The 22,248-nt window shown below is 39.6% G+C and overlaps 1 protein-coding gene across 8 annotated transcripts in view; it reads right to left on the bottom strand.

The window, feature by feature from the left end:
* The window catches only part of gria4a (glutamate receptor, ionotropic, AMPA 4a), a 108,979-nt gene that overhangs the window by 9,448 nt on the left and 77,283 nt on the right, over positions 1-22,248 (bottom strand). For 3 of the 8 annotated variants that reach the window (XR_003213843.1, XM_019345322.2, XM_019345323.2), the window contains 3 exons: positions 12,086-12,284; positions 7,268-7,515; positions 3,341-3,455 (listed from right to left, as the gene is read on the bottom strand). Coding sequence is in view for 5 of the 8 variants with exons in the window: in XM_019345322.2 (XP_019200867.1) it covers positions 3,341-3,455; positions 7,268-7,515; positions 12,086-12,284 (562 nt within the window). In the remaining 3 variants the exon portion in view is untranslated. Of the gene's footprint in view, positions 1-147; positions 3,456-7,267; positions 7,516-12,085; positions 12,285-22,248 lie in introns of those variants that run through there. The other 5 variants (XR_003213844.1, XM_025898281.1, XM_025898283.1 and 2 more) reach the window with 4 other exon arrangements.

Here is a 22,248-nt window from a genome sequence, read left to right as displayed (position 1 = left end):
CAGAGGGAAAAGGAAAATGAGGGAAAAAGCAGACAAAGAAAAGCAGATACAGTAAGTTAGACACAGAGAAATGGAGATCATACCAGATAAATTGATATGGTACTGAAGTTATAGTATTATCATAAATGATCACAGTATTACATTCTACTTATATAAACTGACATACTACTCATATAAAACTTTAATCTCTACAGCCACCACATCTGCTACTCCACAAATACTGTATACTACAAATCTATCGCTACAACTACAAAACATTCAACACTTCTAGAAATGTTACAGTGTGCAAAATAGTGCAGCAAGAATGAATTATTTGTAGAGCAAGTTTTTAATCTGAGCGGGGATTACATTTTGGAAAAGCTCCAGTAGTTTAGTTAAAATTTAAAGCAACTCCCATGTCAAATATTTATAGCAGGGCAAAAATTCTAAAAAAATGTTTAGCAACAATTTTTAGGTTTAATTTTGAAATAATTTGAATATAATTTTGATTAATGTTGTTAACTGGGGAGGTATGCAGTATGAACTCCCTGGTCTGTTATTTCCCAGTTGCTTTAATTCATTGGTAATTTAGATCCATTTATACAAATACTAAAGCGTAATTATAGAACACAGTTTTTGTTGTGTTTTGTTTTTAGCTTAGCTTATAGCTCATTACATTATTTATTAGTGATATAAACTCTATTAATGATAAATGCTACATTCTGTTTTTACCTTATTAAAAATGCATATATATTTGTGTAGCCGGGCTTGTGTCCACACTCCAGAACTGATTTTCCAGCATGTTAATTTAACCAGTCAAATGAGTGTAACAGCTGATCATTGCATTTTATTTTGACTGACTTCTGTCAATGAAAGTTTTGAGGAAATAATAACAATCTAGACATTATTGGAAAATTCTTAAATTAATAGAAAACAAGGGAGCTGATCCCTGATTAAATCTTAAATATAAAAGGGAGAGCCAGTAATTGCAACAAGTTAATATTGCTGATGCATAAGAATCAGTGCCATTCTCACGTGGAATGGACTGGCATACGAGATTAAAACAGAAACATGGAAGTGAAGATTGATGATTTTACATATTTTTAATATATTTCTAACGCTGATGTGAAGATGGAATTGCCACAGATTGCTACAGAGACTGAAGAAGACTGTTGTCTTCATTTGTATTAAAAATTAGGTAAATGTGGTCCACCATCCAAAAAGACTAATTTTAATGTGGAGCACGTTCAAGAAATATATAAAGAGTGTTTAAAATGCTATTTCTAAGACAGTAGTTGCAGTAATCTGGAGCGTATTCATGATGAGAGTTTCAGGCTAGCGTTCTGCGGGCCACAGCAGCGTGAGACTGACCTTACTTCCAGAGTCCTTGGGTCCACACTCTCCCTTGTCATACCACCATTTGTTTTTCAGTTTGTCTAAGACGCCTGCTTCGCTCAGTTTCAAAACTGCAAGGTTTACCGGGGTTCTTCGCGTGTAAAAATAACATAAATAACATCATAGGTCATGTTATTTTATGTTATTAGAGTATTTCTCATTTGCATTGAACATCTCAGTAACAAAGAAAAACTTTTGCTTAGATTGAGTGACCTAGCATGGATCCCACTGAATACATGTGTGTATGCTCGTTGAGGAGGGGCTGGGGGGAGCGAGGAGCTAAGGCGAGCTACAGACATATGAGTGGGACCCACCTTTGTCACTTCAGGTAACACACCCATGCTGCCCCAGCTCATCCTACAATAATCCAGAGGCAATTACTATTAAACCGGGACTATTGGCGTCAGGCTAGCTCTGTGTCACAACTGGGAGAGTGAGAACTTACTTTTCATGCGTTGAAGCAGAAATGATCTTTTTTTGGACTCTCCCTAATGCATATCATCAGAGAAAACAAATGTGCAGTTCGGTCTGTTGGTTGGTTGACTGTTTTGACACTTTTAGATATGAAATTTGGGGTAAGCATCAAAGGGTTAATCCCTTGGCAGTCATCAACAATTAATCATCACCGAAAACCTTCCAAAACCACGTTTATTTGAATACACATAGAAATACACTAACAGGAAGGTTACTGCCAGTCCACCACTTTGGGCTGTGACTGAAATCGATGGACTGCTATGATAGTTGGATGAAACTAGGCAATGAAATTCTTGTGTTCCTAAAGATGAATTGAAATAATTCATCACAGAGTCAAAGTTTTATTTATTCAGTGTTTTGATTTGTGACAAAATCTAAATATATACACTACTAATGATGGTTTCATTAGTAGTGTATATAGTTGTGCATGCTAACAATAATTAATATTAATTACATGACAAATAACAACTAATTAGCATGCATTTAGCTCAAAGCCTGTATCTAATTACGGCCACTAACAAGCATGTAGAATTTATTCCTGTTCAAATGAACTTGATAGACTGCAGTTAAAATTTCTCAGTTTTCAAATTGACTAAAGGAATGAAACTTTTGTTAAAGATCCAGATGAATACTTTTAGAAATTAAAATGTTTGACTCTTTAACACAATATAGAACTTTTTTTTGCTGAAAAATGTTCCAAATTGCTGAAATCACACATATCCTGTGATTGTGTTTTTTGCTTTTATTAATTATTCATCTCTCCTTCTGCCTTTAGTCAAACTGAGCCTCTCAGGGGGTGTCTCCATTTGACTCTAACTAGACTGTTTGTTTTCTCTCTACTCTTCCCAGAGCTGCCACTAGGGGGCAAATATTCCCGCCTTGACAGTAATTGCTCTCTTTATTATTCCAGCTATCCATCAGGGAAACCTCTTTCCATTACTTTGCACTGTGTCCTGTCAGAGGGACATTACCAGTTCAGTGCAAAGCACCTTTAAAATGGTTATCTTCATGAGATGTGCTTGATTTATTTTGGCAGCCACTCAGAATAGGGATATTTTTCCATGCATTATAAAGAAAATGAGCATTTTTCCCCTGATGATTCAAAATGAAAGTAGGATATATTTACATTTTCCAGCAATCGGGTTTTGGGTCTCTACCAGGTCCAGCCAGCTGATTCATTTAAAAAGATGTTATTTCAGGGGTTTTCTTTTTATGTGTATAAACAAGCTTCAAAGTGCATTTGTCATTGTGTCTGAACTTATATATAAAGTCACAGACTGTGGACATCAGTGCAACCTTGTGCCTATTTTTGCAACTGCAGGTTGTCTCAAGAGATTTAAGCTATCTCTTCTATCCTCCCTGTACGCTGCTTGACTCTTTGCCAGGGCAGATGCATGTGTTACGCTCCCAGGACGGGGGCTGTCGCGAGCCGCTCAGCTGGTGAGCAGCCCCTGTCACCTGGAGGTGGGGGGGGCAGACAGAGAGGGCTAACCTTGGAATCCCCTCCCCCGCTGCCACATTCTCCTTTGTCATACCACCACTTGTTTTTCAATTTGTCCAACAGGCCCTGCTCGTTGAGTTTTAGCACGGCCAGGTTGACCGCGTTTCTTTAAGTAAAAAAGGAGGAACAGATAAGATAGTTTGGTCAGAGCAGAGGATGGAGGGACAAACAGACAAGATGGACGGGGGACCGTAGTCAGGAGAAGGAAAGGGGAAAGGAGGACGAGAGGGAGCAGAAATTAGGATGGGCTGAATTCACACATACAGGTGAGTTAGAGGGGAAAACCGCACCCCGGACAACGCTCTCCCTTGCTATCACTCCTTGACTTACTTCTGGAATTTTTTCCAAATTTGTTTTGTGGTTTTACAGAAAACCCCGTCTTGCATTACTCTTCTGTATCTGGCTGCACTAACATCAGATGCTACCACAGTGAGTGTCAGATTACTGGTATAAAGTGTGTTAACCAGGTCTCTGCAGCGTACTGATGAGTTGCTTGTCCCCTCCTGCTGCTCCCCTGCCGTCCTATTGCTCTGTGTGTGCACTTTGTGTTTGTGTGGCTTCAGTTTCCTAAGGCCCTGCTTACTCTGTTAAAGGGACTGACCTCTAAACAACATTCAGGGACACAGGGCTAACTATCCGGCATCCGTACAGTGTGTGTGTTTGTGTGTGTGCGTGCAAATCACCTAACCTCTGTATATCTAGCATGATTTTAATGAAATACAAAACCATTACTTGCCAATACTTCTTTGTAGAAGTGCATGCAGTGTGTGGCCTCGAGTGTCTAAAATGTTTATGTTTAAGTAATTTAATTACATGTAAATTTTCCATGCAATTTTATTTTTGTTACGAAAGAACAAAAATTAATTGAATCTGTTTGAATGAAATTTACTTCATCAATACACCATCAGTTTTTAGCAGGGGTGTCAAACATAAGGGCCAGATTCTGCCCCCCATGGCCATACTACACCAAAGTAACAACACAAAGACATTTCTATATTAGAAATATTTCTTAATGATGATTTATTAATTATGAATTACTCTCCAGTAATTGTAACTGCAGTAGAGTCCGGGTAGCGAGCCACATGAACGTTTTTCTGTAATTTTACACATTTATTTATTTATGCTAACAGATTTCTTTCATTTACTACAGCAGCAATTTTCTATCATGTAGAACAACTGAGACTTAAAATCGAAGTTAAATCGTGTAGTTAAACATCTTTACACTGACAGAAAAGGGAGTTTCGCTGGTTTGGCCTGTTTATGATGAAAGTGAGACGTATGTGGCCCATAATGTAAAATCAGTTTGACATCGTGGGTTTATAGCAAACATCCATCCATCCATTTGCTTCCGCTTATCCTTTTCAGGGTCGCTGGAGCCTATCCCAGCTGTCATAGGGTGAGAGGCGGGGTACACCCTGGATAGGTCGCCAGTCTGTCGCAGGGCTACACGGAGACAGAAAACCATTCGCGCTCACATTCACACCTATGGGCAATTCGGATTAATCAATTAACCTATCCCCAGAAACTGCATGTCTTTGGACGGTGGGAGGAAGCCGGAGTACCCGGAGGGGACCCACGCAACTCCACACAGAAAGACCCCAGCCTGATAGTGGAATTGAACTCAGGATCTTCTTGCTGTGCGGCAACAGTGCTAACCACCGTGCCACCGTGCTGCCTTAAAATAGTCTCCTTAACTATTACTTATTTGAAAAACAATTATTGAATATATTTCAGTTTCATTTTACTCAAGATTATTTCTTCATGTTTACAAGGGCCAAGAGTTATGGTATGACGGTGTCATTTTCTGCTTTCTCTGGCACATCTCTGATTTTTACAGCTGCCCATGAACTCTTTCCTGTCATCCTCTTCTTGTGCGACCGTGCTCTGCTTTTGTTTGTGTGATGCTGATCGGCCATACTAATCTCTGCACAAAGGTCACAGCAGTCGCTGCGTACTTGTTTATTTATCTGGCCCTTTATCTGGAAGCACTATCTCATCTCTGACGGTCTGATGGTACACTGGTGTTAAGAGCTTAGAAACAATATTCGAGAGATTCGAGAAGAGACAGCGTTCTCTGGGGTGATCTAATCTGCCGGCCATGACTAATCTCATCAACATAAGAGGAATGGATGAAAACAGTTCAAAAAGATCTGTAAAGCATGATAATGACAGTCACATATTAAAAGTCACATCAAAAGGAGTCATATAGCAGAAAGTATACAATACTATTAATGTTCGGCTCAGTCATCAGAGTATTCATGCTCTTCATCAACATCATCATCATCATCGTCATCATCAGATCAAATGATTACTGCACCAGGAGGAGAGGCAGGCTCAACCGGCGTGCACACTCACAGCCTTGTGCAAGTCTGTGTTTCTGCAGACTGAGAGCAGCCAGAGACAACCGTGGATAGTCCCAGGTATGTGTTACGGGGGATCTTCCAAAGGAGCCTATCCACTTGCTGTCATAATTTTCCCTCATAAATGGGAAAACTTTTTTTTTTCTTGTTTAAGAAAATAAGAGGTAAACTACAGGGCGACAGGGGTCTTGAGGAACTTTGCACCATGCACAGGGGAAAGTTATAGGACATGGTGTGAGGCTGATGTGCTGTTTGTGCTTTGCCTTTTATGTGGCAAATCTGAAATGCTGACAGAGACAGATGGAGGAGAGAGGAGTAAGCAAGTGGTCCAGCTTTGCTGAATTTAGTCAATTATTTTTTTCCTCAGGAGGCACTTGTCACATTGAGAAGACAAAGTTTCTTAACTGCTGTCACAGTCACCTGGAAAATGAATTATCTGCATTGCTGAGGATATCGCAGTGAAACCTATTGAGACTGTTACTGTAAGCTCAAGTTAACAAGCCAGAGAAACAAGTGTCTACTGAGGGAAAAACAAGATAAAATGACCAACTTCACTTTGTCATTTGTTTCCTCCATCTTATGGTTTCTCTTTCATATTGATGCACCTTTTCCTTTTAAAAAAAACCTACTACTAATTTTTCTGTTTGTTGGGCTTTAATTTGAGATTGTTCAATTATCTATTAATTTAACTGGTTTAAAGATTGAAACTGTGTCTTTCTTTTGTTTGTGGCTCAGTATTTTTCCTGTATTACATTTACTTTGAAATCCCCCCATTGGACAGGCCCCTCTGCTTCCTGTTCCTCACTTTTTTTCCTTTCCTGGTTGTCTATAAATTCCCCCCGTGGCTCTGGATGGAGTGGCAGCAGTCTGAGGTTCTGCCTCTCCTCGTGGTCATTCTCTGGCAATAAATCTCTCTTTTAATCATCGTCATCATCAGTATCATGGAACAATGAGATGATAGCAGACAAATGAACAGAGTTACCTGGAAGGTGGCCCTGTGGAGAAAAGGTGGTTGAAAATAGCAACAGAAAAGAAAGGAAGGACACGAGCACAAAGCGACGTTTGGATGACAGCGACACAGGACAAAGACGTGGAGGTGACATGCTTTGATTTAACAGATGGCAGAAGTGAGAGCAAAGAGAGTCGAACAGAATTACAAACAATACAAAAATGAAGGCAGAAAGTGGGGAAAAAAAGAAATTAAGGTATTAACAAAAGAAACCATGACTAAACAAATGATTTGCACGTTTAACACATTTATCGAAGTCACTGCTGCTCGGTGAAAACATATAACTGCCAACTGCCAATTCCATAAATCCATAAACTGCGTTAAATCAATAACATTTACTGTTAATTTGGGACTTTACGCTTGCGAGAATCAATCAATATCCACTTCGGTCAATTTTTACAATTCTTTGGTTGAGAAATTTTCACCAGACAGCAGTGAGAGGTTGATTTAGGTCAAGTATAAAAGGCACAGCAGGGTAGGTGGAATATCGCAGCAATAGTCCAGTATCAGCGTCGTTACTGCTTCCTATTGTTACACTATTCCACCCACCTTAACTGTGAGCCTTTCGGTGTTGCAATGCCGTATCCTTTGGAGTCCAGGTTTCCCCCGACTTTCATGGTATCACAAGGCTTTCGCTGCTCCGTGTATTCGTTCATGGTGGACTCGAGGAGGAAGGCGTACTTCCCCTTGGACTTTCGGACCCTTGCCACGCCTTCTGCTGTGGTTTTGGTGAAGACAGTTGGCTCAGCGGATTTCATATATGACCACATCTTCTCGTATACAGCTATTTTGGATCTCTAGCATGGAAGAGGGGCAAAGGGGAGAAAGAAAAAGGTTAACAGGGAATTAATGGGTATAAATTTACAGTTATAGGAGCAAATTTTCCCTGAGATGATGTGGAAGCCAGCTGTCAGGGAAGCTACGCTGTAGATGTTCACTGTATATATTTCAGCCGTTTAACAAAAATAAATGAGTCCCACTAACAAATACTGCCTGTTTGTTGCCAAGTTATTGGATTGGTGTTCTCCAAAAGATATTAAAAACACATTAGTGAGCTGCATCATTGCCCTGGTTATGTTAACACAGGTTTTGAGTCAATTCCACCTCAAAAACTCAAGAGGTGGATATATTTGAATTTGCCACTGATAAAAGGATGCCAAACACGTTGCTCTTACACTTGATTTGGGAATGTTAACAAAAAAGAAAAAACAAAATTCCATTTTTGTGACCTATTTAAAATGGATTTATGCTTCAGGAATGAGTAGAAATGAATTGGTTTTCAGCTGCAAGAAAATACAGAACAATGCCTGCCAGTCTTTTTCTTTTACAAATATTACTTTGAACAGTGTGCGGACATTATCTAATTAATTATTCAAATCGACATGCTGACCTTAGTGCTGACTTTACTGAGGCAAAAAGGAGGCTGTTAATCCAAGTTAACAATCCATGTTTTCACTGGATTATATTTGTTGCTACAGATGCTACAGCTTCATATGACGTGAAGCTGACTTTTCCTCTTTTAGTCCTTGAATAAAATGATGCTGTTGATGGTGTGCTGTGTCTTCTATCTCATTTACTGTATAACCACATTTAAAATATGACACGGTGTAGATGCTGACAAGTCAAGCATCAATCTTACTTTTTACTGGAATACTTGTACACTAAGCTGATGTGTGGTTATGAATTTAGGAGTGAGTACAGTACAAAAGTCTTCAGCCACCACTTATTTCTTTATATTTTGTCTTGAACAAACCAGACTTTTTTGGACTTTGGCTGCTTTTTCACTCATTTTCAGTCCACTCCTTGTACCTGGCTATTTTCAGAGGAATTTTAAACCACTTATTGTGGTTGAATCATTCAAGCATACAGAATATGGTGAACCTAATGGGCGAACCAGTGTTATAGCTATATATATAACAAAATGTATCTTTAGGCACTTTGTTACTATTAGCTTAGCCTATTAAAAAATGATAATTATTTGCAATTACTTCACTCAATCTATGAAAAATGCCAAAAATAACACAGTTTTTCAAGCATAAAGCCTGTATGTTTGTACCAATATGGTGATACCCAAAGAGCCAAAAACCTGGCATATCTCTACATGCTATACAGTGTTTCCTTAAAGACATATAAGGGAACTGGATAAGTAGAGGACAAAGACAGAAGTGGCAGGCCTAAAAAACTACAAGACGAACCAGGGACAAAAAGCAGCGGTATGTCAAATCACAGAAGAAACAGACTGAATATCAGGTCATGTGGGGTGATGAATCCAAATTGAAATTCTGGGGTTCAATCGATTTGAAGACAGAGGAGGTCAGGCGAGAGCTACAACAGTGAGTGTCTACAGCCATCTGTAAAACATTTCAGACAGTGGTGCTGGGGATCTTGTCAGAACTGATGGAATTATGAATGCATTAATGTATTTTCAGATCTTGATCCACCGTGCTGTAGTAGCTGGAAAGCATCTGATTGACATCAGCTTATTTTTTTCAGCATCACAATGATCCCAAACACACTGTCAATAGAGTACAAGCACACCTGGATATCGGTCATGGATTGGTCTCAACCTCAACATCCATGCAGCAGTGTGGGTTCGTCTTGTGTGGTCATACCAGATATTGGCTTTTGAGCTTATTATATTTGTACAAACTCTGTTGCACATATTTCAGTAAATAAATTCACCAGTTTCTTAGCAAGATACAAAAAATGAAGGGTGGCTTAAGACTTTTGCACAGCATTCTATATAAACTCTATTATACTTTTTTCTAATGTGTACTGTATACATCCTACATATGTCTGTGGTCTTGTAATTCTGCACATCGGTCTGTGTGTATATATGTGAAATGATTTGTTTGCTTGTGTGTGTGAACTGTGTGTACTCAAGAGTGAAAATAACAAGCAGAGGAGTCAAACTGTCATCCTCCACAAGCGCACTGCTTCTTTCTTCTCTTTCACTCCTGGTGATAAAGTGTTATTCTGTCGCTCTTCGAGCAACAAGCCAGGGCCTCAGCCACTGAAACCAGCACCCGGGGAATGGTATGTGTGTGTATCAGTGTGCTGCTAGTGCGTGACGGACACCTATCCCATAATAATGTCACACACATCAAAAGGCTCCGCCTCTCTTCATTCTACCCTCGCTTTCTCTTCATTTTTCTCCTTCCATTTCTTCCTCTGTCTGCCAAAGTCTATCACAGTTTCTCACCACCCCCTCCTGTATACCTCCAGCCCATCTATCCAAGCCCCCACCTATCAAAGAAAGTGAGAACGAGAGACGCCGATAATAAACGCGCATGTACAAAGCGCCGTCTAGCCTTGGAGGGATGGATGTGTGACAATAAGGTGTGACTCTTTCCAGATTCTTTAACAATGAGCGTAGCTGTGAAAGAGGAAAATGGATGCTGCAAGTCACCTTCAGGCATGCACAATATGGAAACGCTTTTAAACATACATGGACGCACATACCGTGTTTCTGCGCGTTACAAAACGCCACTCAAACTTGCTTACACATATAAGACACATGCATATGTTGCTTTATGTGCACACGATATTGTACGTACACATCCACGGTCACACAAACACACCCGCATGCACACACAAAGATAATTAATGGTGGTGGCGAATCCCCCTCAGCTGTGGGAGAGTAAATTGCTTTTTCACCCTCCACAGATTTCAGCTTGCTCGTTATGTTGATGATGCCAGAGCGACTAACAGAAGCACAAACTGCCTGCTACATTCTCCCCCCTTTCCTCCTCTGTCTCCAGACACAAATACTAGCGCACACATTCCTACAGAGCAGAACTGTTTATATACACATAACATGCACAGGAACAAAAACAAATCTTAATAATTGTGTGAAGCAAAAGGGGAAGAAAAAAAAAATAGGATTGTGTGCATGTGCATGTGTGTCAACTATTAACATTGACTGGAAGCCACATAGGTGAAGAGGTCAAAGGGTGAAGGTGTAACTGGGGCTTGTTTCCACTTTCTCTTCATAGCAGCATATCCTATCCCACCGGTTATCCTTGACTTTACTTACCTTACTACCTACTTTTATAATTATTATGGTTTTATTAACTGATTAACTGCTAAGGACTGTGGTAAAAAACATCTTTTCACTGTAATCAACATTGCGTTTGAGAAAATCCAGCACAGATCTTTTGTTTTCTCATGTCCAGTGTAATCTTTTTAAATCTTACTGTGGGCTTTGATCAGGTTTTACACACAAACTACCTGGAAACAGAAAGTCAACTCAGCTTAACATCACGTTTCAAGTCTCTCTCAAGTCAAGATCAGTACACGAAGATCCATTCATTTCTATTCTCTAGAATTTTGTATATTGGTTTTCAAGTATGTGCTGCTTGAATTAGCCTAGCTAACAGAGGCACACTCATTATTCCCTACTAGCATACAAGTGATTAAAATTCTGCCACTAACCAAGGTATTTTTCTGATCAATGTAATGTTTTAAATAGTCATCTCTGTAAATTTGAATCTTCACTCAGTTGTCAGTTTACTAGCTATACCTTACTAGTACCAGGTTGGACCCTCTTTCGCCTTCAAAAATGCTTTAATTCTTCGTGGCATCGATTCAACAAGGTGCTGAAAACTTTGATCTATACTGACGTGATAGCATCACACAGTTGCTGCTTTGTTGGGTGCACACCAATAAATCCCAAAGGGGTTAGATTGAGATCTGATGATTGTGGAGGTTATTTTCAAGAAACCAGTTTGAGATGATCTGAAAAAATATCTCCCTCACTATTAAACCACCACCACTAGCATGAACTGTTGATTCCAGGATGGATCAGACCATTTTTCAGTTTCTATTGTCCTATTTGGTGAGTCCATGTGAATTGTAGCCTCAGTTCCTCCTGTTCTTAGCTGACAGGAACAGCCTTATATTGCAGTAGCTTCAAGTCTGGATATGTTGTACACTGCACAGCTTGTCTGGTACAAACAGCAATGGCACATTTAAAATCACTTAAATCACCTTTTTCCCCCATTATGATGGTCTGTGTGGACTTCAGCAGTCTGTCCTGACCATCTCTACATATCTAAATGTACTGAGATGTTGCCATGTGATTGGCTGATTGCATATTTCCATTAACAAGAAATTTAGCAGGTGTACCTAATAAAGTGGTAACCTTGAAAATGTCAGTGTTTCAGATGCTAAAAATAAAGGAGGTTGCATTAACAACTGGCTGGTTTTCAGTACCAGTAATGGTATAAGTAATACTATACTAATGATACCAATAGGATTAAAGATGGTCTTCCTCAAAGTTGCAAATTAACTTTACTTAACATGGTAAAAAATCCTGAAAAGGCTCAAGCAATCAAATAAAATGAACAGTGTGCGTTGAGTTCATACCCTGAAGAATTCTTTAGTGGAGCCTGAGTCCAGCGTCCCATAGGCTATCTCTGTCTGTTTGGCCAAGTCCTCTGCACTCTCTATCGGTGAAACCATCCTCTCCACAGTGAGGAATGCAGCCAAGTTGGCTGTGTAAGAGGAGATGATGATAAGAGTAAAGAACCACCACACACCTCCAACAATACGTCCAGATAGAGACCTGCAGAGAAGAGAGTCGGGAGTGAGGTAGGGAGAAAAAAACAGGCAAAGCAGAGTGAGGTGTAAGAAAGGGAAAGATAAAGTCAAATTTTTATTTTTATTTTTTTACAAAGTGGCCAAGATGGCACGATTAAGGAGATGAAAGAAAGCAAACACAGACGAGAAATCAGCAGATGGATGACACGGAGATGGTGAAGGTAAAGATGACAGTGAAGGGATTAAAAAACGAGAGAGAGAAAGAAACACAATTACCGTTGCAGAGATATGCACAGAAACTGTAGCTTCACAAAGCGTTTTGGACTCCACTGTGTGCATGACAAAACTGACAGTACCGCTAAAGTAATTGTCTTTCAACCTGAAAACCAATTCAGCACTAACAGCAACCGAGGCTACATGAAACAGATTGCAATCGGGGCAAGCCAGCAACTCTCTCATCCTCTTTCCTTCTTTTCCTTTTCTCCATGCTTACGCTGTTTATCTCCCAGTTGTGAGCAGGAGCATCAAAGTAAGTGGCATTTCATTTTTTTTTTTTTGCATGAACTTGTTTTCACTGAGTAAAAGGAAGGAAAGCAAGTGAGAATGAACCTATTAGAGAAAGTCAGAGAAAAATACACGAAGGCCACACGATGTTTCCTTTTAAGTAGCGCAGTCAGTAAAAGACCTTGAAATTCTAATGGGCAGAAACAGCAACAAGGAAAATAATGATACAGAAAAAAATCAAAAAAACAACTTCACTTCAGAGGAGTGAGAAACAAAGTGAAAATATTACTGGGCATACACTACAAGACATTCAGAAAGAAAGAAAAAATGCAGAAAATGACTGATAAAAGACCCGATAAATAACTTGAGCATGAAACCAAATCATTAAATTTAAAGTGTTTAAATTATAATTCATGGCTTTTGGTTTTAAGAAGCACTTTATTTTTTCTGTTTTTTAAGGTAAAATTACACCAAAAAGAAATAAAACAACTGAAAGGTGCTATGATGAACTCCTGATTCAGGTGAAAATGATCTGTGAACAACTCCTACCACATTACAAATAATCATTTGATCCGCTGTTATCATAAAAACACTGATTACAGCCACTTAAACCTCGGGCGATAATCAGATCCTCTTGCATACAATCAGACAATGTGTTCCAATATTTACCGGACAGACAGTAGCTTGGTGATACCAACACTCTGATGTGAGAGCGGTGGCAGACAAATTATTTTTAGTCAGGGTTTATTTGTAAGAAGTGTGAGCGGAAGAGAAAACGAGGAGCGAGAAAGTGGAGAGATGCATCGACGCCTGACTCGGCATAAATTGTCACCTTTTGGAGCAACTCGGCATTATGCTGCTCTTCAAAATCCATCGCACCTCTTAATCCACACACACGCAAACACACACAGACTTGATAGTGTTTGTCCTTGAGGCCTTGATCTGTTTGCTTGAAATAATGAACCTGGCGTACACCGTGATGGATTCTCAGAGGAAACTGTTGTTAGATGTATTTTTATACTTATTAGGATACAACAGAAACTTTCTGTTTTTTTAACCATGTGACACTTTGATGTAATGTTTGTCTTCGAGCCCAGAAAAGGAAATACGCTGGTGACAGCTGGATTAGGAGGATGAAGAGGATGGCATGTTCAGAAGTTTCATAGATTTCACAGGATTTCTGTTAGCGGCCAAAAACGCAGAGGCGATCTGACGGGTTAGCTGGTAAACAATAACTTATTAATTCAACCTTGTGGAGTGATTTTGGATGAGTGGAAAAAGACAGTGGTATAAAAGAAAAAATGACCGTGTAAGGAATCTGTTGAAGTTTAAGTTGAACCTTATTGATCACTGAGGAAATTTTGTCCTCTGTATCTGACCCATTATAATCACTGAGTGGCATTTGGCAGAGTGCACTGCTTATTTCCTTGGCTAGTGCTTCAGGCAGGACCGGTGACAAGAGAAGTGACGTAAAACTTTACTGCAGTTCTGCATATCTTGTATTCATAAGCATTACATAAACTTTTAATAACCAATATACGCTCTAATGTATTTTTAAGGAGCATTTATTAATTCATTTGACAGCTCCTCTTGGGGCAACTGCAGGTGCTGGTATGAGCAGATACTGAATGACAATACACTGCAGCAAAACACATCTCTAATATAAAATATACAGGTTCCTCAAATTTATTACATCAAATTAAAGGCTCCGGCCGACAGCTGTCATAAATTAACAGTGTTGGTAATTACCAAAATCATTTTTGCAACGTATATGCAGGCTCTTTAATAGAAATTTTAAGCTAAAATGTAAGTATTGTTGTTTTCCAACAATTTTCAGATTTACTATAACCTAAGCCACGTTCTTGCCCTAAAGTAGTGCAAACAGCCACAGATGCAAAAGAGAAGAATTAAAATAGTAATTGCCAAAAATCGTCTGTTTGATATGTGTGTAAACCACTACCTCCTTCACTGAAAATGGACTTTATACCGCTTAAACTGACTTGTTTTCTGGAAGTGTAATTTCTCTTGCTGCTTCTGACCTGTAGAGGCACTAGACCAGCATGTAAGCAAGCACTCTTGCTTTTTTTTAAAAGCAGATGTTAGTAGCATTCCTAATAACATGCAATCTTATTGTCAAAAAACAAAATCTCTTCTATTGTCCACCAACTCCTCCTACACAATCAGGAGTTGAGGAATCAGACAATCGGGCACACCGGTTCATCACAGCCCACTGAAGGTTCTTATCAATATCACATGTTATGACATCATCGTGTGATCTAGCAATCACCTAACAGTGGTCTAAAACCACAGTCTAAACGGTACTACAGTACGGACATGTACTAGTACCTAAAATGCATGTGTCATTAGATGGGAGAGGAATAAGTTACGATGAGGACATATGCCAAGTGCACATTTGAAGGAAAGAAGGAAGCAGGATGCTATGTCTCCTTTTCAGAAATTCTCCAGAATCAACTCTCTGAATAATACCATTTTTTTCTATATTGCATCTTTACAGTTATTCACTAGCTAATTGTAATACTTTTTAAAATTTCTTCTTCTTTTTTGCATTAGAATTGTCATCTTAAACTAAACACTGCATCCATCAATGCCGAGCAGCATTTCCAGCTGTAGCTGTTGACAGATGAATTTCCGAGGTCCATTAATTTATCAGCAGAATGCTGAATTCGAGTGCTGTATTTTTATAATTAATTTTATTTAAATTAAACCCGTGAGGTTCTTTGAATAAATCATCCTCAGTGTTCATGAATCTAAAATAATCACATCTGATTCCATGATGTCATTTTATTTCTAGGTTAAAGGTTTCAGAGGGGGAAAAACAGGATGTTGGACCACAGTGTAGGACAAAGTTAATCTGACATTACAGTAGGGTCTAATTTATTATTTTTTTCACTTTAATACTTTAACTTTGCTCTGTTTACATTTAGACTAAACGTGATCTCAGCGAGGATTTTCTTTTTTTTAAATGATAAAACACGGCAATACAGTGAAGAGCCAGGGAAAGATGAGTTTCCCCATTTAAATAAGGCTCAAAGTTTAATGAAGTCCTACAAATCTGTGACATAAAGCAAAGTCGTTAAACCTCACAGTAAAGCTTCTCACACTAATTACAATACACTGGGAAGAGACACAGATTGTGGAGACTTTCAGTGTGTTTAAGGCTGATTTACAATTATAGCTACTCCCATGCACAGTTTTCATCTTGCCGAATGGGCTGTTAATTCAGATGTGACAATGACAGAAAATCTGTAAAAGTTAAAGAGGCTCACTGAGTCTGCACACGGATTTGACACATTCTTTTATGCTATGTTGGGGGCGAGGTCACTGCTTTTATTCTGAAAATCAACTAAAAATGGTTCTGTATCTCAGGCAGCTCGATAGAAAACCATCCTACTGGAGAACACGTTTGCCCTCTGCCGCTTGATTTAGATGGAATCATGTGTGACAACATGTGCAAGCAGGCATGTGTACAAATGTGTTTTCATGTGGACATGTCGATGAATTCAGCTGTTCTCAGAGTGCATGCCGGTACACTCGGCTGATCTTTGGCAGCAGTGTCTTTGATTCTTTTTGTGATGCGTCTGTGTGAGTGTGCCGCCTGTGTGTGCGGTTTCACAGTGTTGGTATGCAACAGGCGAGTCATTCTATAGCTGGTCATGTATCATCTATGATAGCCAACAGATTGCCTCCCCAATCCAGTGTGTGAAAGATTAATGGCATGCTGTTCGTCTTTCTCTCACTCCCTCTCACGCGGACTCACACTGTCACCCGCAAACACTCGAATCCTTCTGAGCTATGCAATTTGTTTAGCATCCAATACATCTGGATTTTATCGCCTGACAGAAGAGACTGCAATTTCGAGCTTCAGGTGGGCCCATAATATCTCGAATGTGTTTTTATTTTTACTCCCATAAGACCAATTGAAGATCGGTGTCAGGCAGATCAGTTGAAAACTATAATCAATTACTCATTAAATGTTATTTCAGCAACAAATACAACGAGTCACCTCACTTGACTTCACTTTGATCAGTCGACATCAAAGATTCCTTTAAACACCTCCAAACCATCTACAGCAAAGCTGTCTTCAAGTTACGGGAGGAAGCGAGACCAGTTTCATCAAATATCAAGTCTGCTGGCAGTGTGACTGATGTTTTAAGAAAGTGAAGCTTAAATGTTTGCTTTTGGCACAATAAAAGACAGAAAGGCTGAATAATGCAGGTGGGAGGCATAATATAATACAACCTTTCTCTTCTTTGTCTCTTCTCGCTTTCATCTTTTTACGGGAACGACTACAGGTGTGACACAAAGTAAATTGGCAAAATGATTGAAACTGGCTCAAAGACGCCACAGCAGATGAAGGCAGAATAAAGGGCATCAAGGCGAACATGAAAAAAAAAAAAATCAAATTAATCGATTAAACAGTAGGTGCTGCAGGCAGGTAATGAACAGCATAATAGGAGAAAATAAGAGGAACTATAAAAGTGAAGCACAAAAGATCTGAGCTGCTTGAAAAGACTGTTCATAAAATAAAAAGGATTACTTGTGAAATTCATAAACACGGCGTCTGTCAGCGTGACTGGGTTCTAATCAGTGACCTTGAGACTAATCATTAATTACTCAGTAAGCTTCGGTGTCCCAGTGCAGTTAGTTAGTCATGCCATTAGCTGGATCTGTTGCTACCATTAACTATTCAACACACCCACAGCCATTTGCTCAATGCACATGACACTCACAAACACACATTTATACGCAGCCACACACACTCAAGCGCACAACTGCCCAGACAGCAGCAGACACACTCGCACAGCCCCCCTCAACACACGTACACACAAGAGACGGAAGCTGTAATTTCATATGCTTATTGACAGAGACAGATCTAATCCCTGTGAGATGTTCACTGGCGATCACTTTACCTCTTTCTTGCTTCCCTGCAGTCCCTCTTGGTCTTTCTTATTCTGAGAACAGACATTTCCACCATGATTTAATCTCTTTCTTTTATTTTTTTTTAAATCCCGCACTATCACCTAACCATCCATCACTTTGTTGCCACCCTTTATGTTATGACCAAGCCACTCGCCATCATTAGAAACCCAAAAGCCCGGGCTAAAAGATGACAGGCGGGTGGGGCTAATGCCCTATCAAGGTCACTCTGACAATGTGTTTGAGGGTGTATAAATATGTTCATGGCAGCCATTACCTTGTGCTTGAGTGGAAAGGTGAAAGAAACACAAGTCGGTGCGTCAGTTGTGTGGGATGCTCAGATAAAGTAGTCAGTAGTGTCATAAACATGTAGACACGCCACCACACACGTGCACAGCAGTTTCCATTATATAAATGCCAACTACAAAAGTGAGCATCAAAGAAAAAAAGAGGTAGGGAGGCCATAGATAGACAGATAGAGAGAAAGAAAGAAAGAAGAGAGCTGAATATGAGTGTTTGTTACACTGTGTCTCCTAGACTGCAGAGATGACTGCAGCACAGAGAGAGGGACCCACGCTGAATACCAATGGACTTACTATGGCAGCTCACTACAACATACACAGTCAATACACAGAGTATATGGAGTCAAATAACCAGTATCGACACATGGGTAGTTGACCGACAGATGTTCATAAATGTAATAAGACAAAACATAATGCTGGGCAGGAGAGATGCATAGTTCACCAAGCAAAAAAAAGAAACCGTGCACTTGTAATAACCGACGAGGCAGACTGCAAAGCAGATGAACACAGACTGAAATGAACATATACAAGAAACAGGAAAGCATTCAACCAGTCAGAAAGAATATCTCTTCCTGCAGAGGCTGCCTCTTTTCCTTTATTCCCAACTCCACAGTAAATGTCAGCCTCGATATTCCGATCCCCGCTGACTGGCCAGGGACAATACAACTGGAGGGATGGAGGAAAGTGAGGATAAAGCCTGAGCAAAAAAATAGGCGTCCCGTCGTCAGGGTAGACATATGGACGATGAAAAGTGATGAAAAACGATGAAAAATTAGATTCTTTAAAGACTTCAGCGAAATAATGAGCAGAGAAAATAAAGTAACTGTAGACATAACAGAATGAAGTACAGCATGTAAAGTTTGAAAGGAGACGTAGCTCCAGCACTCAGCACTCACTAACGACAAAGGCTGGTGATGATACTATGGTGTTTTTATCTATAGTGGACAATACTCAAAATTTAACTTTTCTGCTGTTTTTCATTTTTACATGTCATATTTATCTGGAGCCACTGTGTCACAGAGAGGGCTACTTGCCCAAAGAAGTCATGACCCTTAAAAAATAATGCACATATATATACTTTTTCAAATTTTGTTATTCAATTTTATTTGTTGGCCTAAATTAACACCACATACAAAAGAGTTTTATACACAGTCTCTTTGGATTTGATCTCTTGTACAAACACAGCAAGAAATTCTGTTACATGTCTGCCTTTATAATCATTTAGTTCATTTTGTTGTTCTTTGATATGGTTGAACCGCTAATAGAAAGAATGTGATACTGCAGATAGCTATCACGGTAACATACGCATAAGAAATACTTAAATTTGTAATAAAAGTAAAAGATTATTGGATATTTTCAATACAAGGAAACTTGAAGTCATCTCGGCAAAAAAAGGGTGGGTGGGGGGGTGGGGTACATTCTGTGTTATGATAATACATAAATACCTTGTCTTCACTGTAGCTGTAGCACATTTCTGCTGTCAGGTGTGACTTGAGTTAGCATTATGATTCTGCCTGCTTGCAAAGGTGAACAAGGGAATGTGAGATTAAAGGAAATGAACTGAGGAGAAAGAAAAGTGATATGACATTATGATATGCAGGACACGTCTCCTTTTCTAAGGACATGATCTAGTATTTCTGCCGAGCACAGTGTCAAAGAGGCTCATCCATCACATGAATTTATGGCAAAAAGCCTGGTCGCCGGGCTTATTTCATTTTTTCATCAATGAGTCTGATGACTAATAAACTCTTTGACCGTGATTTCATGTGGAATAATGCTACTACGTGAACACAAGCTAAATTTAAAAGCTTTATAGTCACAGACACCGCTATCTAGCCAGAGTGGCACATTGAAAACAGTAAAATTTGGCTCTTTCAGCCGTGGCTCCCAATGACAAAAGAAATACTGGTAGAAAGATAAGGGAGAGCACGTTAGGGCCACATGAAGAGAGATTAAGAGGGACAATAACAAATTTCTCCTCCCCTTACTGAGACTCCTTTGCTACAATCAGCAGCCTTAATGTTTGGGCGCTTAATGCTGTAAGAAAGGGGTGTGATGCTAATCACGGTGCAGGGATGCATGGTTTAGCAGGAGATGCATAGGTTGGGCAAAAGATTGGGCAGACTGTAACAGGTTTTTGATTATAAATGATCTCACCCATAATGCTAACAGTCACTTTAAGCCCTTAACACCCACTGGCCAAAATATGAGTCCACTGAAAATTCTGCTGCTGTATTTTGAATGACATTGGTCCAATCTGAATGACATTTGCTAAACCGCAAAGCCTCATGATTCAGAGAAGTCTTTTACAGACACCAGTACTCTTATTTGTAAGCATGCACCAATACATTATCTCAAGTCATTATATATAGCATGCTGTTTTCAGCAAGAGCCCGTATAAAGCACCACATATATGGACAAAGCCATTGGGGAAAAAGCATTAGACACAAATTTATCTCTGTAACATTGAGTGTTATCTATTTAAACACATGTGTGGTCAAGAGTTAATATACTGGTGTTTTCATTTGTGCTTCCATCATTAACCTCGCTCCTGTTCACTGAATGCTTTCACCTCTCCTTGTCCTCTTCTTTCTTATTAGAAAGCACCAGGTATGTCCCCATATTGTCAATATTACAATTAAGAGATACGCATCTCCAAAGCTCATTTCTGTGTAAAGAACAGGGGGTTGAAAACCAAATGCCATCAGAGTAAAGAAACAAAGCTAAATGCAGCAAATGTATCTAACTCGTCCTTGCATTACGGTTTATCTTGTGAGACTAAAATGTTGATACAACGTACATCAAAGTGCATTTACTTCATCAATTATAACTGTAGGAGGTGCTACTATGAGGAAAACTCTTAAGCCTAAATTGCCCAGTCTTGTTTGAAAAATCCATAAGATAAACTACACAAATTTCTTACTGTAAGAATATAATATGGCATTTGCGGCCGCTGTAATCCTGGCCTATGGAGACGTTGTGCTGTATTGGAAGTGACAGGCTGTAGTGATTTATGTGACGAACACTGGCTTCATGTTAAGTATCATATTATTGATATGACAGCTGTAGCTTATGCGCAGGACCTGCAAGTGACAGAAAGGTTCACGTGTGTGTGTTGGACTGTTGTGAAACTGTACGCTGGCTGTTTTGTTCTTTTACATGTGTGTGTATAAGGAAAGCAAAGTCTGTAAAGTGTCTGTTTATTCGTGTGCACAACTTGTATGACCGTGCGCCTCTGAGTGGGTGTGCGCGCAGCTGATGTGAGTGTTTTCCATTTTGTGTGCTAAGGCTAGAATTGGCCTGTCAGTCACAGTAAAGTGGGGAGAAGAAGGAGACGACATGTGTCGGGAAGTGGAGAGAGAAAAGGAGAGGGTATGAAAGAGATGGATGCAAGAGCACAAGAGAAGGGCAGAGGAGCAAAAGAGGAGGAGGACGAAAGTGAAGTTTGGGGGGATGAAAAGAAACTTTTGTTCTTTTTTTGAAAGAGAAATGCAAATGGAGATGCAGCACAAATGTCTGAGCGATTCTTGGTGTCAATTCATTTCAGAAACAGCAGAATAGTCCTTGAGAAGAAGAAAATAATGAATAATGATAAAGTTTAGCATATGCCACTTTTCAAGATCTGTGATATGAAGTCCTTTGCAGGAACAGCAAAGTAAAATGACTACTGAGCAAAGTAAAACAAGCACCAGCATCTTAAAAGTATATTTTAAGATGCAATGTAAAAGTGACTCCTTCATTTAATTTTTTTCCATCCATCCATCCATCCATCCATCCATCCATCCCCTCGTTTATCCCAACCACCTTCTTCATCTCATCCAGAGGAACTGTCCCCAAGCCAGCTGAGACGCATAGTTTCTCCAGAGTGTCCTGTGCGTAGTGTATGCCCTCCACCGAGTTGAATATGCCCAGAACACCTTGCTTAAAAGGCACCCAGGAGGCATCCTAATCAGATGCCCTAACCATCTCATCTGGCTCCTTTTGGCGTGGGGGAGCAGCGGCTCTAGAATGACTAGATTTCTCACCCTTTCTCTAAGGCTGAGCCCAGCCATGCTTTAGAGAAAACCAATTTCTGCCCCATGTAACCATGATCTCTTTTGGTCATTACTCAGAGCTTGTGACTATAGGTAAGTGTAGCAATGTATTTTTACACTTTGGTTTTACGCTCAGCTCACTTCACCACAATGGATTTGTGCAGCATCTGCATCAATGCAGATGCTGCACAAATCCGTTTGTCGACCTTCT

The sequence above is a fragment of the Oreochromis niloticus genome, linkage group LG14, assembly GCF_001858045.2.
Source record: "Oreochromis niloticus isolate F11D_XX linkage group LG14, O_niloticus_UMD_NMBU, whole genome shotgun sequence".
In the NCBI taxonomy this organism is placed as follows: Eukaryota; Metazoa; Chordata; class Actinopteri; order Cichliformes; family Cichlidae; genus Oreochromis; species Oreochromis niloticus.
The sequence above is the reverse complement of the archived record's forward strand: the minus strand, read 5'-3'. Positions and strand labels throughout refer to the sequence as shown.